This window comes from Amblyomma americanum, chromosome 3 (genome assembly GCF_052857255.1).
Source record: "Amblyomma americanum isolate KBUSLIRL-KWMA chromosome 3, ASM5285725v1, whole genome shotgun sequence".
NCBI classification, from domain to species: Eukaryota; Metazoa; Arthropoda; class Arachnida; order Ixodida; family Ixodidae; genus Amblyomma; species Amblyomma americanum.
Window position 1 is genome coordinate 207,001,504 of NC_135499.1, and position 15,834 is coordinate 207,017,337.

The 15,834-nt window shown below is 50.7% G+C and overlaps 1 protein-coding gene across 1 annotated transcript; it reads right to left on the reverse strand.

Annotated features, from left to right (window-relative positions):
* Positions 1–5,259: 5,259 nt before the first annotated feature.
* On the reverse strand, positions 5,260–9,797 carry LOC144123605 (uncharacterized). The gene is made up of 2 exons (XM_077656410.1): positions 9,674–9,797; positions 5,260–7,530 (listed from the first exon to the last, which is right to left on the reverse strand). Exons 1-2 carry the CDS (start codon positions 9,708–9,710, stop codon positions 5,303–5,305), a joined length of 2,265 nt encoding a protein of 754 aa, XP_077512536.1. The 5' UTR covers positions 9,711–9,797; the 3' UTR covers positions 5,260–5,302.
* Positions 9,798–15,834: the final 6,037 nt, after the last annotated feature.

Below are 15,834 nucleotides of genomic sequence, written 5' to 3' on the forward strand. Positions count from 1 at the left end.
CGCGCGCACTGTCATAGGATGCAGACTGGCCATGTGTGTAGCTGATGGTCGGATTCTTTTTATCGAGATATGTGCTACAGTGAATACGTTGAGAAATGGAGAGCGGAGAAAATTAGAAGGAATGAAGACCAGTTTTCATCAGATAGCCGCAGAGGGTGCCGATTTAGTGATTTGAAAAATTGGAAAATTGGTTTTTGAGGAAAGGAAGGGGCACAGTGCCTGTCTCGCATCTCGGCAGACACCTGAACTGCGCCGTAAGGGACTTTTAAATGACGGTTCATTTTTGGTAGTCACGTTCGAGGTTCCAACCTAAGGCCGGCCTCCCTGAGGAAGTGTTGAATCACGTATTTCTTGGCCTTTTTTCGTCGAAATAATCGTGCTCAGCATGGTTTTCCTACACGTACCACTACCAGGTCGATGTCTCGGAGGGGGCATGTTTCGTCAAAATTTTCCAGGATGTTTCTGGCCGTGAGTGAGATGCGGCCTTTGGCAAAGTTGGTGATGGCGTATTTGGAATCGCTAACGATGGTTGTAGCGTCCGTAAAGGCAATGACAGCTGAAATTGCGGCTTCTTCCATGGTTTCCGCGTTTTTGATGAATACCGTATAGCGGCCATGAGTGGGGTGGCTAGGTCTGAGTCACGAGGGTGGGATACCCCGCGGACGACGAATCTGTGGGAGCTGTTTTGATAGTTGGCTGCATCGACGTCAATGACGTTTCGGAGCTTCTGCAAGTGTCAGTGCATACCTCTGGCTCTTGCCTACCGCCGACCCTGTATGTTGGGTTTGCTGGTTCATGTTCTTGCACAGAGGTTTTGTTGGAATATTTTTTTTCGGATATGGCTAGGAACGGGACCTGTATGGTACTGATCCATAGGTTCCCCATCGATGCCCAGTCTATCCAGGATGATCCTTTCCTCTAGCGGGCTGAAGAGTCGAGCCCTCTGTGTGGCTATAGTGGGCGTATTCAAGTTCAGAAAAGGTATTGTGTACTCCCATGGCGAGGAGGTTCTCGCTGGCATGAATTTAGGTAGGTCCAACGCCGTTTGAGATACTGGAGGCCGACCTTGATGACTTGAGCATGGGAACGACAACAGACTGCTTCCACTCAACCAGCATGACGCCAGCACGCCGCACTTCGTTGAAAATATCAAGCAGTGCCTGCAGAACAGTATCCTCTGGTTTTCAGAACAAGGAATTAGGCACGACTTCTTGGAAGTAGCGTTAGTTTTGAGGTGATTTATAGAGGCTTGCAGCCCTGCCATGGTAAGGTCAGTGGTAACGTCAGCGGGTGCTCAGAAACCGACAAGCCGGGAGGAGGTGTACAGATGCAATCATGGTGTAGGAAAAATTGACGGGTTGCCTGTTGTGCAATTATATCGTATCCCCGTTTAGAGCGATACGAATGCTTTCTGTGTAATCAGCAAGTTGATAGCAGCTCACCATGCGTGAAGCGCCCGCCAAAGATGTCGATTGCCCTGCGTACAGGACAGGCGGGCCCAACATGCAACCCAGCGTTGCCTGCCAAGTCGCTTTGCGTAGCGCCGCGCACGTGCTGTAGCCTTGTGAAGAGCGAAAGGAGCCGAGGTGTCATCGGAGTGACGCGAGGCGTAATGATCTGGCGTCAAATTAGAGCCCAGAGATTGAGTAGGTTTACATCCAGGTTTGGCGCGTCCTCCTTTACTGCAGAGGACACAAATCAAGAACCGGTATACTTTCTCTATAGGGTGCCTCGATGTCCAGCTGGCATGGATGCACCCTTGTTTTTTCTCTTTCGTCGCCACCCTATAGCGGCCACGGCCAGCGCCTTTTAGTAGCGCCGCCCGACAGCCGCAGTCCCGTTTGTACGGAAGCGCACGTTCACCACACCGTACGGAGACAAGGCACGGGACAGTCACTGACGACGAATACTCTATCCGCGATTGAGACAATGTTGGCTTCGATCGCATCTTTTGAGCAACCCTCTAACTTAGTCCTGTTCGTATTCTTTTTCTTCGCACGTGTGGAACTCTTCGTGAAGTTCCAAAAACTCTTGTCGAACTCAAAGCTCGAGGGTGGACCCCAGTGAGGCTGCATTTGATGAAGTTAAGTGTAGCAGGGTCGAAACCTAATGTGAACGTTTTATTGATCGAAGAGATGCAAACCTTATCTTATATATACATCTATTACATATATGTATGTGTCACAAAGGTTGGTTTAAATGAAAGCCTGCTTCGCCAACAAACAAAACCTAGAGAGATGCAGCGGTCGTTCACTGCGGGTGTCAGGGAAGCCTATGTTACAGGAAAGGAAAAAAGTGAGACGGCTTTACTCGTTCACGTTATAGTTGTACCTTTCGTGGTGAAACTTACCAAATTAAACTTGACCGCGTCGTTTAGGCCAGTGGATTGAGCAATGAGATGGATTGCTGTACGTACGTTTACACGTCAAAGTTCGCACCACAGTTGCGTATGGTCTACAATAAAGGTATGGGGCATGAAAACGTCCACCGGACCGCATGGCTGTGTAACCGCGGCCTGGCGACTTGCTGTTCAAATAGGAGAGGTGGCAGGGAAGAGGCAGGCGTCATACGAATGCGAGAAAGCACGCTGCTAATATGCAATTCTGCAATGAGATACACAGGTTGTGTGTACGATGACACGGTTCGCTCTTGCGATAACTTTTCAGGTTTTAAAAAGCAGTGAGCTTGAAGCAAAGCTGTACATCGTGGTGAGACTCGCAAGCTCCGTGAAAATTTGAAGCACTGCGTTGTATTGTTTTTAGTATGAATTGAAGCAAAGTGATAATTGGACCTTGGTACTCATTGCAGCAGTGCATATCAAAGCTGTGCTTGGAAAGTACCAAAACGTGTTCTGTACTGCTCTAAATTCAAGGGTGAAAGATGGACACTGCAAGCCTGACCTCGATAGCCGGTTGTCAGGCCGCGATGTGACGCAGCAATGGAATTCCGTGTGCGCTCGCAGACGTCGTTTGCTGTCCCTGAGGGCAACACGTACCCGCTGTTGCAAGATTCGTGCAGCAACCTCGATAATGACATAAAAATGGTCTTTATTTGATGCATACGACTCGTAGAAGAGAGATCATGGATTTTTTGGACCGGCGCTGCTCGAGCAGCTACTTTCTTTGGATGTTGGAGATAGATGTCATCGCTGGCCTTTGTCAGACGAACTGTCAGAAGCCAGTTTCGCTTCTGGTAGTTCCTCTAGTAAAAAAAGGGGGTGAAGGAGGAACATTTTAATGAAAACTGGTGAGGTTAGCCTGGTTATCCACCTGGCGGGCTACTCCAGATGAGGAAGCACACACTCGGAGATAACGCTTGCGTACACATATACACATACAAAGGATTGTCATGGCGTGAATACAGGTCCCGTGACCTTATGGGAACTGTAATATGGCTTTTGTACCTCATATCGCTGATGCTGCGTTACAGGTTTATGTACATGTGCCAGGCTGATGGTAAAGACCTGTTGGAGCCCTAATGCTGCTTTCGATGTTCTGCGGGATGTTGTGAAATTACTGCATCTGCAGATCAGGTGATCAAGGTTTTCGCGCACACCACATGCAGAGTACATTGGATTGGTGGCGAATCCAATTTTGTTGAGAAAATATCCATAGCATTGACACTTGAGGCAATAATCACTGTTTTAAAAAAGTGAGTTTTGAAAGAAATATAGTTCTACCTCTAGTTGGTACACGAATAGGCAGCTCCATGCAGCAAAAAAAACGAACAAAAACAAATAAAAGAGACGAACGCCGGCAGTGAAGGCGTGCAGTTCACCCCTTACTGCTCAGCAGCCATGAGGCTCTGGCCTCTGGCAGTACGAACCACGAAGGTAAAAGCCGCTTTTGCCATAGAACTCGGCCCATACGAAGCTGGCTAAACAGTCGGCATTCCAGATGTCCCATGCTGTGCCTCTAAAAACGCACGCGTGCGTGCACTTTAACCATGCATGTTATTTTTGACCTGCAAGAATCTACGTTATTGGTCGTAGGCTTTAACCAAAAGCTAATGGTCATGCATGGGCTGGGACACATTGGCGGCATGCGGTTCCTTCTTTTTTTTAATCAGCGGTCTTTGATATAAAAAGTGGATGCACTACTAATTTCCTGTTGATCAACGCTACAAATTTAAAAGAAAATTCATATCCATATATCCTTTCCTTGGTTTCTTAAGAAGGTTCTCGCATGGTCCTCCGTCCACAAAAACTACTATGTCTTTCCGCGGACGCTTTTCGTCCACAAAAACTACTATGCCCTTCCCGACAACGTTCGCAAAGAGAGCTACCGCTCTAAAAACACATTCAGATATTCTCTCGGTGACTGTTCGCTTCCATAAAAAAAATTATTGCGGTGGTCGCACAAATGCACAATGGAAAAAGGATGGCTGCAAGAGAAGCATTGGAGTGAATTGTGAGGGTTTAAGATCCGGAAGCGACTCAGGCTATAAGGGACGCCGTTTCCGGATTAATAGAGACCACCTGGGGTTCTTTAACGTACACTGACATCGCACGGGCGTTTATGTATTTCGCCTCCATCGAAAAGGATGCACGTAAAGGGTTTATGCCAGCGCACTCTCACAGGCGCGCGTGCGCATGTATTATGAGACATGGTAAAGCACAGGTGCTCAAGTGAGGCGCATGCCATTTGTTGAAAGAAAGGGGGGGGGGGGCATTTTGGCTACATCTTTCATTTAATGTAGCACGTGCACCATCTTTTAGTCCTAATGCGGACTTTTGTTCAACTTTTAAAAAGCTTCACGAACACCGATTCATGAACGTAGTCGAAATGGCAGAAGCGATCACTATATACGACGCCGAAATTTCCGCAGTCACTGCTGTTAGCTTGCGGCAGAAGCATGAGGTTCACTCTTAGAGTTTCCCACCGCACAGGAGCAATAAAACGCAAATGTTTTTTTTAGATAATTGTTTTTTCTTTGCAGTAAGAAAGCGATGTTTCGCTTCGGTAGCTGCTTGGGTAAAATCCCAGATTCCCGAAATCAACTCATTTTCTTTTTGCCGTGTTTAGGTGAAACGCACGCATTCTGATTTTATGAAGAGTTCCCATGCCAATGTGCGGATGACCAGAGCTGCCACCGACCCCTATCCAGGGCCCTCAATTGTGGCTCCTTTGACGCTGCGGTCTGCATACTAAAGAAGGCTACCAAAGGAGAAGCAGTCTCCAGTGCTGCCGCGTGCGGCATTTTGACAAGTACGGAGAATTGCGAATTCATGAAATTATCACAGTACGCTATAAAAGAACCGTTTATTAAAGCCGAATACCGTTGATCTGCAGATACGTTGCTCTCAAGAGAGCATCGTCTTCATCAGGGTGCCAATGCTGTTGCTACCCAAGTTTGACTTTCCTTCCACGTCGACCGCCAAACTGACCGAGCCTTTAAGCTCGAACTTGGTCCGGTCACCGGAGCCAGCTTCCTCGGAGCTCGAAGATTCCGAGCTCGAAGACTCTGAGCTCGAAGGACGAATATCTGAGGGCAAATATTTCGCAGGCAGTGTCGTACTGCTCGGCATGTCTTCGGTTCCTTCGTCGGAACTTGACGATTCCACACTCCGGATCGTTTCTAGAAACTTCTCGAGCTTCTCGTAAAACTGCTTCCCATCTTCGTCCGTCATCGAGTCGTCGTTCTCTCGAGACGGCTTGCTGGCTTCGCTCTCCGACGAGATCACGCTTCTCTCTGTAGACCCTGCGATTTCCGCCCCTTCTTCGCTTAAATCTCCCTTGGCAAAGTCGTACACGGTGGCAAGCACTTTAAGCTTGTCGGACACTGTCAGGTCGGAGTCGGTCAGCGCGTGGTACAACGTGCGCAGTGCCCTCCTGCGGTGGTCATCCAGCTCGTTTTCGATGGCCCTGAGCTGCCTCAGTATGTCCTGAGAGTCGACATCGTTGGACGACGGGCCGAGTCCCGTTCCACGATGTTGCTGCATCTGGTTGAGCAGCCTGCGGTATGTTCTCACGCGCCTCGAAAAGTAGTCTCCGTTTTCTTGCATATCGTTGGGCGTGAGCAGCTCTTCGAACATTCGATTCATGGCCGTCAGCCTTCGCTCGAAGCTCTCTACCATTTCAGCCGTGATGCGCTTGTCGTTGTCGCCCGATCCCTCTCCAAACGCTTCGGTTTTCGTCGAGCTCGTCTGGGAAAGGCTAGTGGGAGTGCCCTTTTTTGCCGAACTGCCTTCAGCTAAAAGTCTCATGCCACCACCGAGGCCATCGTTTGAAAGGTCGAATGTCGGGCCACGATCGTTGGCCCTCCTGCTTTCCACGCTGCTGTCCTCGGAGCTTTTAATCAACTCTCGAATGGACCTTCGCGTGAAAGTTTTCCTTACTTTCTCGGTGCTCTGTTTGGTGACATCAATTTTCTGTTTCACACCTACGGATCCCGAGATAGCGTAGCCTTTGTTAACAGCTGTAGGATAGTAGATGCAATCGTACCAACCGCTAATGGATCCCGGGGAGTGGTATCGCTGGTAACCTGGTGAGTTACTTCCGAAATAGCCGTACGGATATGATCCACTGCCAGTGTATTTTCCCGTTGAGTAGCCGCCATAGCCGTAATTAGGGTAGGAAGAGCCGTAGTTGTAGTAAGGGTACCCCGAACTGTACCCATTACCGTACCCGTATCCTTGAGGACTATAGTAGCCAGGGCTATATGGAGGTTGAGCCGCCTGGCCGCCACCGTATCCGTAGTACGTGCCATGACCGCTGCCGTAGTACGAGCTCCCGCCTCCGTAGGAGGGCTGCCCTGCGTGAGCGCTCATGTAATAAGGATAGCTTCCGTAACCAGTGGCATACGGGTAACTACCATAGCTGCTTCCTCCGGACGGAGAGCCCCCTTGGTAGGGATAATAAGGCATGTAACCTCCGCATCCAGCAGAGTAGCAGCCATAAGAGCGAGAGTAGCCACCGTAGCCACTCTGCCCGCCGTACAGGCCCCCACCGTAGTAGCCGCTTCTGTAGTACGGGTAGCCGAACCTGTCATAGCCGCTTACGTACGGGTAACCGCTACCGGAACCGGAACCACCGTTCTGGCCACCGTAATTTGGATAGTTGTAGCCATGACTGGCTGGGCTACTGCTTCTCCTGTAGTAGCCCACGGCCAGGTAGTAGGGCTGCCACCAACTGCTTGTGTAGTATGGCTGCATGTAGCCGTAGCCAGATGACGGCAAGTAACCGTAGCCACCGGTGCCTCCGTGGGCGCCTCCATTCCAGCCACCGTGCTCGAACGAAGGCCTCCTGTTGAACTGCCTCCACCACTCGTACGTGGTCGGGGGCGGGTGATAAGCAGGAGGACGGTAGTACCAGGGACGCGAAGGTGTGTAGCCGTTACTCGGGTAGCGATTCCAATAGCTGTTGGGGTAGTAGCCGCTGAAGTGAGGTCTGTAAGTTGGCGGGTAGTACGAATGGTTTGGGTTGATGCCTGGCGGCGGTGGTGGAGTTGTGGCAGTCGGGGGCTGATCAGTGGCCACGTCCGGCGCGTCCGTCGTTTCATCCTGTGCCGCGGCCGGCCAGCAGGCACAGGCTGCAGAGACCAAAAGCAGTTTATGTCCCCCGCCTCGAGTGAAACATATATACATAGAAAATATATTTCAGCTCTGGCTTTATAGCCCACGTTAACGGTACTTCGGCACGTACTACCAAGGGCAAAAGTAATTGACCCCCCTCCCACCCTCCAAGTTCCTAACTGTGCCGCACTGTGCCGCATGCATAGAGGAGCTTTATGCCGCATTGTATGCGGGCTCCACCTGACGACGCGCTCTTGGTGTCGTGTGCGCTCGTGTGGGCCAGTTACTTCTGTCCCCTATAGCATATAACACTGAATGAAAGATTACGATATACGAATATGGCATCGCAGCTTTAGCTTTAATCGGCGTTTCATGTACAGTATTGGACATCCTCTAACCTGTAATGATAGAGTAACTGTTCCGACGGAGTTATTGGGTCCGTGCAGCGACTAGAACATGATCAGTAACAAGAGAAACAACGGCAACAGAGAAGCGCCTCTCAGTTTGGTTCATATTCTTGTGGATGCACGGAGCGCTATACATTCGGTCAATGCTCCGTCATTTTTTTAGGTTGGAGAGACCAACAGTGTACTACTGGTGACTGTACTCATTTAATACAAAAAGCGCGCTCTCAGACAGAAGTAAAGCAAGGCACAGACAGAGCTTAAAACAATGTCTTGGTATAGCCTTTAATTTTGATCTCTGCATGCACAACAAATTTTCTTCCACGTGAAATGGCAACAGCTGAGGCGCTGTCTAGCATTCTCAATTGTTTGCTCTTTGTTTACCACAAAATTATGCGAAGTTTTTCTGCTTCACCTTTTTTTCTCTTCGTACGTGGACAGTATTTTGTTGCTTGTTCGGTTCGCTTTGTTCACTTTGTTCGCTTAATCATTACCACTTTTTAAGACCTAAGCATGCTGAATAAAGCAACGAAAAGTCGCTGCAGTTTTTTCCGGATCGGTTTTTCTGTAACTAACGAACCTTTGGCTATGTGGCACATGGTTCTGAAGAAGAGCCCTGTCATGTGTTGTGCATGCGTGCGTTTCTATCCGCGTCCGCTTGGGCTTTTGTGCGCTCACTCGTGATCACGTGGCCCCGCCCTACCCGCGTACCCAAAGCCTCGGGCATCGTGCAACCACTGAAGGTCTATGGTGCAACCTTTGTCGACACAGGATGAGGTGCACGTGCATAAGACCCCTCCAAACGCATCAAAACGCCCCTCGGATACCTAGACCGTACCGTGAGGGAGAAAAGGACAGAGGTCAAAAATATTGACGACCGCCAACTGAAACTCGTGATGTACGCAACAGCGTTAACGATATAGAATGCTTTTGACTAGCAGCCATTTATTATGGCATTGCACGCTCAACCTTTACTTGGCCGCATTGTTCAGAAGCTCATCGAGAACGGATTGCTGAGTGGCGGACAACGATTTTTGCCCTCAAACGCAGCAGGTGTCTACATACTACTAATGCTTCCTGCTGACGGTAGGGCCTTTAACATCGGTTTTTGCTTTACCTTTCAGACATACTCCGTAAAAGCCTATCGAAAGTGCCCATGGTCAGAAGGAGGAAGGGACTTTATCCAAACGAATCGTGTCCGAGCCGTTAGGGCTGTGTTAGAGTTGCGGACACGTTCGGTTACGCTATATTATTACGACTACGTATACTATAGCCTGTACGATCTGCTCTCAACCGAAACAAAAATATATATAAACAGTTGGTTTTGGTACTGGCACAGTTAACTGCGTAAGACAGCGTCATCCACAACCGAATTAAGTGCACTACGGAGCAAGGGCTTCTCTCGGTGCTCTGCTGTCCATCGCCAGCCATGCTCATCCTATCTCCGCGACAGGGTGAGAGAAGGATATACCTGTGTAATACAAATGTTGTTTTTCCACCAATAATGCAAAACAATAGCAAGCTTAAAGCGAGCCTCTTAAAGAGAAGAATGGCAAAGTAAGAGGTTGGAGGGATAAGCGGAATAGAAGACTGGCGTGAGGAACACGATTCGTGTCATTTGGAATTGCAAATATATACGCTCTTATCCGAAAGGTGAAAGCGCTAAGTCGCAGATCCTCCGGCTTTGGATCCTGTTCCTCTCCCATGTTTCTAAGTGCAGCGGCACGATGCATTTGCGGGCAATGCGGTCGCATACCTAAGATGGCCGTACAAGTCAGCAGCAGGGCTCGCATGCTGGTCTCTGTCGCCGTCCTGGTGCGTGTGTCTCCGGCAGCGTCCGCGAGCCCACTGAGACACGTCGGCGCGTCACAGGCGGCGACGCGCCGGGCTATCTGTTCGCGGGGGTAGCGGCTCGCTTTCGTCGTGTTGTCCCTGCTCGCTGGAGTTCGCCACCTGGCCCTGAGTACACAGCGCCTCGCTGGTAGCACGCGCCTCTACCCCGTGCCTACCTCGGACCGCTGCCAGGCCGTTGCCTACTTTCCATCTACGCTTTTTTGCTTTTTTTTTACTTTTTGGGACTACTCGCGGAGCGGTGTGTCCCAGCGCCATCGCTTCTGTGTACACACGCAGACCTGCGCTGGCACCTCGATGCCTCTACGGCTATCCGCGTGCACGCATGAAACGAGGCGCATCTCGGTGCGCCCTAATTTCGCATTCGCTTGATCCGACTAGGGGTATTTTTACTGCTGGGCTGGAATGCTTTACTTCGTAATGGAACACTTTTATTAAGTGGAGTTACATTAAAATGAAAGTTTGGAATACCTTCATTCCCAGCAGTATCCACCAGCGGATATGCACTTCCGCATTCGTCCACCGAGGGATGACGAAAGTTAGGTTGGCTGATCGCGCTCTCCCCACGTACCTTAAACAGTTTCTCTACGTGTGTGTGTGTGAGCCGGAGGGGGGAGGGGGAAGCGGTATGTTTGATACATCCGTGCGGCGCAGAGCCGAACGGCGCTTTCAGTTCGTTAACGAGCAACGCATGCAATTACCGATACACCCCGAAGTAATCAAACCTCGGTGCTCTCGTGGAAGTCAACAATGAAAAAATTATCAGGCGCAGAAAATGTACTAAAAATCACCTGGCGAAAATTCAGAGTCGCAGTCTATACCGTCTTCTGAGGAAGATCACAGGTAACACCGAGGAAGATCTCAATAACACCATAGTTTGCGGAAAGTGCTGCAAAGAGCTTCTTGCAACGTTAACTATTCTTCGTCGAATCTCGATCATCTGCTTGTGGATGGGCATTATTAACAGAACGACACGTAAAAAAAAGTGAGTCTGCAGAGGTAATTTCGAACTCGCGCCGCCTTCTTAATCTTTGCTCAGAGAGCATGCGCCGTAAACATTAAGCCATGAGATTTTTTTTTATTCGGTTGCTGCGTTTCTACAGGTGATTACCGCAGTCACAAAAAAGGAACCAAAACATAGCTAATGAAACCGGACCTCTACAGGGCTACTGCAAGCTCTTTTTTTTTCATTTCATATGCATTCTGTGAGCTGAGGATCTGGTGAAAATTTTTACAGTGACGGCTCTCCAACCCTGTTCCTGGGTTTCGCGTCCTATAGTATGTCGTTGTCTCTATAGTAGTCGGCGTAGAGCCGGTGGGTGCGTTGCCATGGGAACTCCACGGGAAGGTGGTTATCGTTCAAGGAGGAAGGTATCGCGTGAGCGGATAAATGCGTAACCGGAAGTCGGTCCCCACAGGAAACATCTTCAGGGTGGCTACCGTGGAAGGAGGAGGGTATCGGGAGAGCGGAGGAATCCAGAGCCGGAGGATGGTTACCTGGAGAGGAAGCGACCGGTCAGCGGTTGACGCGGAAACAACGCGGAGAGTAATTACTCTGGAAGGACGAGGAGGGTCACCATCAAAGGAGGAGGGTATGCGAGAGCTCGGGAAGGCGTAACCAGAGGACGGTTACACGGTAACCGCCCTGAAGGTGGTTACCGCGGAAGGAGGAGGCAGTGGCGAGAACGTGAGAAGGCGCAATTGCTAAGCGGTTGTCATGTGAACCAATCTTAGGGTAGTTACCCTAGAATGAGAAGATGGGTACGGCGAGAGGATGGAGTTATGACGAGAGTATAGGAATGCGTACCACGGTCACCATCCAACGGCAGGAAAAGACACCCATCGGGGAGAAAATCGGGTCTTAAAATGCTCCCGCCGGTGGATTCAAACCCGTGACGTCCTTACCGAAAAGGACGGTGTGCCACCACCTCTGGAATCAGCGCAAAAGTCAGTGCAGATGCATGAATTTTGTTGGTGAAATCGCCTGGTGATGGCGGCACCTGTATTTCGTTTTTCGGTCTTTGCTATAGTTTATAAAAGCTCCGTTTTCGGGGAGAATGATCTCTTTGTGATTAGAATACGGTACCTATCGCTGCAGGTAAGCTTCTATTTGTCTTCGGTGTTCTTTTAAATGCAGCCGAGGATCGAACCGACTACCTCGTTCTGTAAGCAGTGTGCTCCACTTCGGCGGATCGAAGTTTGAAGGATCGAGTATTAAGGGGGCATTAAAACACCTTCCGAGAAGAGCAAGTCGACTCGCTCAATCACTGCATTGTGTTGTCATGAACACCTGAATCAGGTAACACATTTCTACACGCAGCAGAGAGCCCACGATCCCGCATGAAAGTTGAAGAAAAGTGGCTTGAGCATCCGCCTCACGTGCGGGAGGTGCGGGGTTCGATCCCCAGTGCCGCCGGGTGCCCACCGGTGATACAATGGGTACAATAGCTTTCCCTTGGCCTGGTGCTCGGCTTACTCGGAGTGAAGTGCTTGGGAAATGGGTCTTTGACTCCACCTTGACAAAACGAAAATACCTTGTGCTATGGCACGCTTTGGCCGCAGATGCCATTGCGGCATAAAAATTTGCTATCATCCTCATTTTTTCATGCTCGCACCCTCCTCCGTCGCACCGCTCCTAGCGTATACTGGTTCAGAGCCTGGCTATTGGTTAGATTCTTTCATACTTCAGGCAGCTACCATGACCACGGATAATAAACGGCGTAGCTCCGGCGGGCCAGAAAGCTGAAGTGCCAACTCCAAGGGCCCTTCCTGGGAGTACGCGCTCAGCGTTGGCGCTCTTGGCGTACGCCGGAACGGGCGTCGAAAAGGGGCATGCATCTCCACGCTCCTGGCGCTAGCTCGCTTCCCCTCTCGAGCCGAGGGAGAGAATTTCAAGCCGTGAAGAGAAGGGGTTTGGGGGGGGGGGGGGGGGGCGATGAAAGGCCAACTTAAACCGCGAAGAAAAGTTCGGGGAACCGGAAAGAGCTTCAAGCCATGAAGAAAAGAGCCACCGAGAACCCCGCGAACTTCCCATTGTTATAAACCGGACCCCTCTTCAGACGCATACGCGAGCGCCCGTGCGCTGACGCCGAGTGCCAACTCCAAGGGGGCGATGAAAGGCCAACTTAAACCGCGAAGAAAAGTTCGGGGAACCTGGAAGAGCTTCAAGCCATGAAGAAAAGAGTCACAGAGGTCCCCGCGAACCTCCCATTGTTATAAACCGGACCCCTCTTCCGGCGCGTAAGCGAGCGCCCGTGCGCTGACGCCGATCTCTAGCACGGACAGATCTCGGCGCCTCGCCTAGGTTCGCTGGCGTCTCCTGCAGTGCGCATGCGCAGACCGGTTCCGGCGTACACCAAGAGCGCCGACGCTGAGCGCGTACGCCAACGAAGTGTCGTTGGAGTTGGGGATCGGCGCCTCATCGAGGCTCGCTGGCGTCTCCTGCAGTGCGCATGCGCACACCGGTTTTGGTGTACGCCAAGAGCGCCGACGCTGAGCGCATACGCCCAGGAAGGGCCCATGGAGTTACGCTTAAGCCTCGGCGGTGGGGCCGGCGGAGAAGCGCCGACCTTTCAGCGTACATAAAGTGACGAGAGGAGAGGGAAAGACGCGAAGACGCTGAAATTCAGCTTCTACGAAACTCTCAACTATAGAACTCAGCTTCTACGAAGCGCATCAAAAAAATTCTTGCTGGAGGATATTCGTGAAACGGCGTCCTTTAACATCACATGTCGGAGCTGTTGCAGTAACAGTCAAGACTTGTGCTTATGGGATGACTTCTTCGCGCCATTTAGCTTTCTTTTTCTTTTCCACTCTTCGTATCAGCCCACAACCCGCCAGGGCACAGAATCGGGCCATGTCGGGCCATCGCCGCCTTGTGTGCACATGCATGGCCTGCCATTCATCAAATGCGCCTGGTAAGTGCCCTTGTATGTGCTCGAAGGACGTGGCAGTTCCAGCCGTGCATCGCATTTAGTTACGATCGCTCATTTTTTTTAAAGGAAAATATCGCAGAAAAAGAAATGAGCGGCTCCACACAGCTGCGTATACTTGCGCCAAATGTTTTATGGGAAATATCAGTGCATATGTGCACTATGCGCGAGATGATGTGTGCGTGGTGGCCAATGGGCAGGACGCAGAGCATGCGATTTAGTTTGCTGCAGACACAAGTTGGCAGCGGATCTGTCCTAGTAAACTATATATTATAAGCAGATAAATGACTCCATGTTAGCCACTAGACAGTAGCAAAACCTGGAGTCAAACTGAAGAAGAAAAGGCACCAGCAGGCACAAACGTAGAATGCCCAGTGGACGTTTATTTTTATTTCAGTGGACGTTCGCAGTTGGAATGAAAACAAAGTATAGTTTTTTTAAGACACATAACGGCATGGATATTTGAAGAATACTTATTTAACCTTGAGTGTATTTTATAACTAATATTATGGTGTGCTAATACGCTATACTAATATTACTACATTATCACTTAGTACACTATACTAATATCATGCTCCTTAGCAGCACTTATCCACGATGCCTTTCCTAGAAGATTCAAGAAAGAAAATATAAAACTGCTCTTCAGTATATTTATTACCGATAGACGCATCATTGATTACGCTACATCGACATGAATCCACTCTATGTGGGCAGCAGATGTTAACGCGGCGAAATTCATTGAACTCGCCTGCTGTCTAGAACAGTCCTTGAGGAGGCTTTTTCCGCCTACCGTAGTACAAATTACCCCGAAAATTTAGATCGCACGCAAGCAGTAGCGCTTGATATCGCGAAGTAGTGCTGCAATTTCATAGTTGAAATAATACCTTGCATCCTTTTGAGAGAATTTTCTTATCGATGATTTGAGCAGCTCTGTGTTGAAGGTTGTGGGGACCTGCCCTGCAGCCCCCTGAGCTTGCTTTCCCGCGAGGCACCGTGCAGCGACGGTCTCACCTCGAGGCTGAGCGGATTCCCTTGTCAGTTACATTAACTGGCAAGAGAGGGCGCCAGCGTCGCTGCGCGGGAGACTGCTGAAGCCTGCCCGCGGGAGATGGGGTCTCTTCGGCCGGGATAATGATCCTGAGCGGACGCGTCGCTCGGGGCTCCGCTCTTCGCCGACGGGGCGAAGAAGCGACGGGGAGACAGGCTCCCGTACTCGTCCCGTCCGGCCTGCGGAGTTTATATCCCTTGCCCTAGCGCGGGCGAACATTCGCTCGGAACCTTGCTGGTGAGTCGGACGTCCTTGATTCATTAGCGTACCTTGTTGGTAGCTGGCGTTATTGTTTCTGTAGCAATAAATGCCTGTTTGTGTCAGCCACTGTGTCGTTCCTTTATTCCCCCAGAGCAAGGCCCGCCGTGGTCGGCGTGCGCTCGGTAGCGTACGCGATCACGGGGTGGGGTCCGGGCGGCTTTGAACCGTGTCAGCCGCGATTGAGTGGGGAGAACGTACTTATCTCCCCATGTCAAACCCCACATCTGGCGCCCAACGTGGGGCCTGCTCTTGGAACATTGGACGACTGTCGGTTCGGTTCGAGGAACGCTCTTTGTCCGGACTTGACAAGTGCTAGGCCTAGAGTGAATTTTGATCGCTAGGACCTGCGGCATGCTTTCTTGAGTGCGAGGTGTATTGCGCTGCAGCATGTTTGAACTTTTCGACATGCTCAGCACATTTTTTTTCCCTGGAGTTTCTTCGTGAGAATGACTTGGTCCGCATCGAGGGAGTTCGAGGCCTAGCGCCCGCGGAGTCGCCGAGCCCGAAGCGAGTGAGTACGGAAGCCGCGTGGGTGGTCCGAGTTTCTGTATATATTTTCTCTACTATCTCTTTTTCGACTCTGGGAGTCGCGGCTCCGGGAGCCGGGTGGCCTGGGGCCACGGGTGCCGCTACGAGCTCGCTGGTATTGCAGCTCGGCACCGGGCGCTCCGACACCGTCCGATACGGTGGGCGCCGACCGCTCAGAAGCTGCTTTGTGCAGTGAGCGGGGTAGGACCACCCCACAAAGCTGATGTCTCCTCGCGGCTGCGCGCACAAAACCCGTTTCGGGTCTTTGTTGTGGTCACGGTCGTTGTCGGAGTGGTC

What these genes read in the sequence shown, in the direction of transcription:
- LOC144123605 (XM_077656410.1), bottom strand. Translation starts at nt 9,710, where the DNA reads ATGCGAGCCCTGCTGCTGACTTGTACGGCCATCTTAG. An exon ending in GACTTGTACGGCCATCTTAG is followed by an intron (nt 7,531 to 9,673) that starts GTATGCGACCGC and finishes TGGTCTCTGCAG; the next exon opens with CCTGTGCCTGCTGGCCGGCC.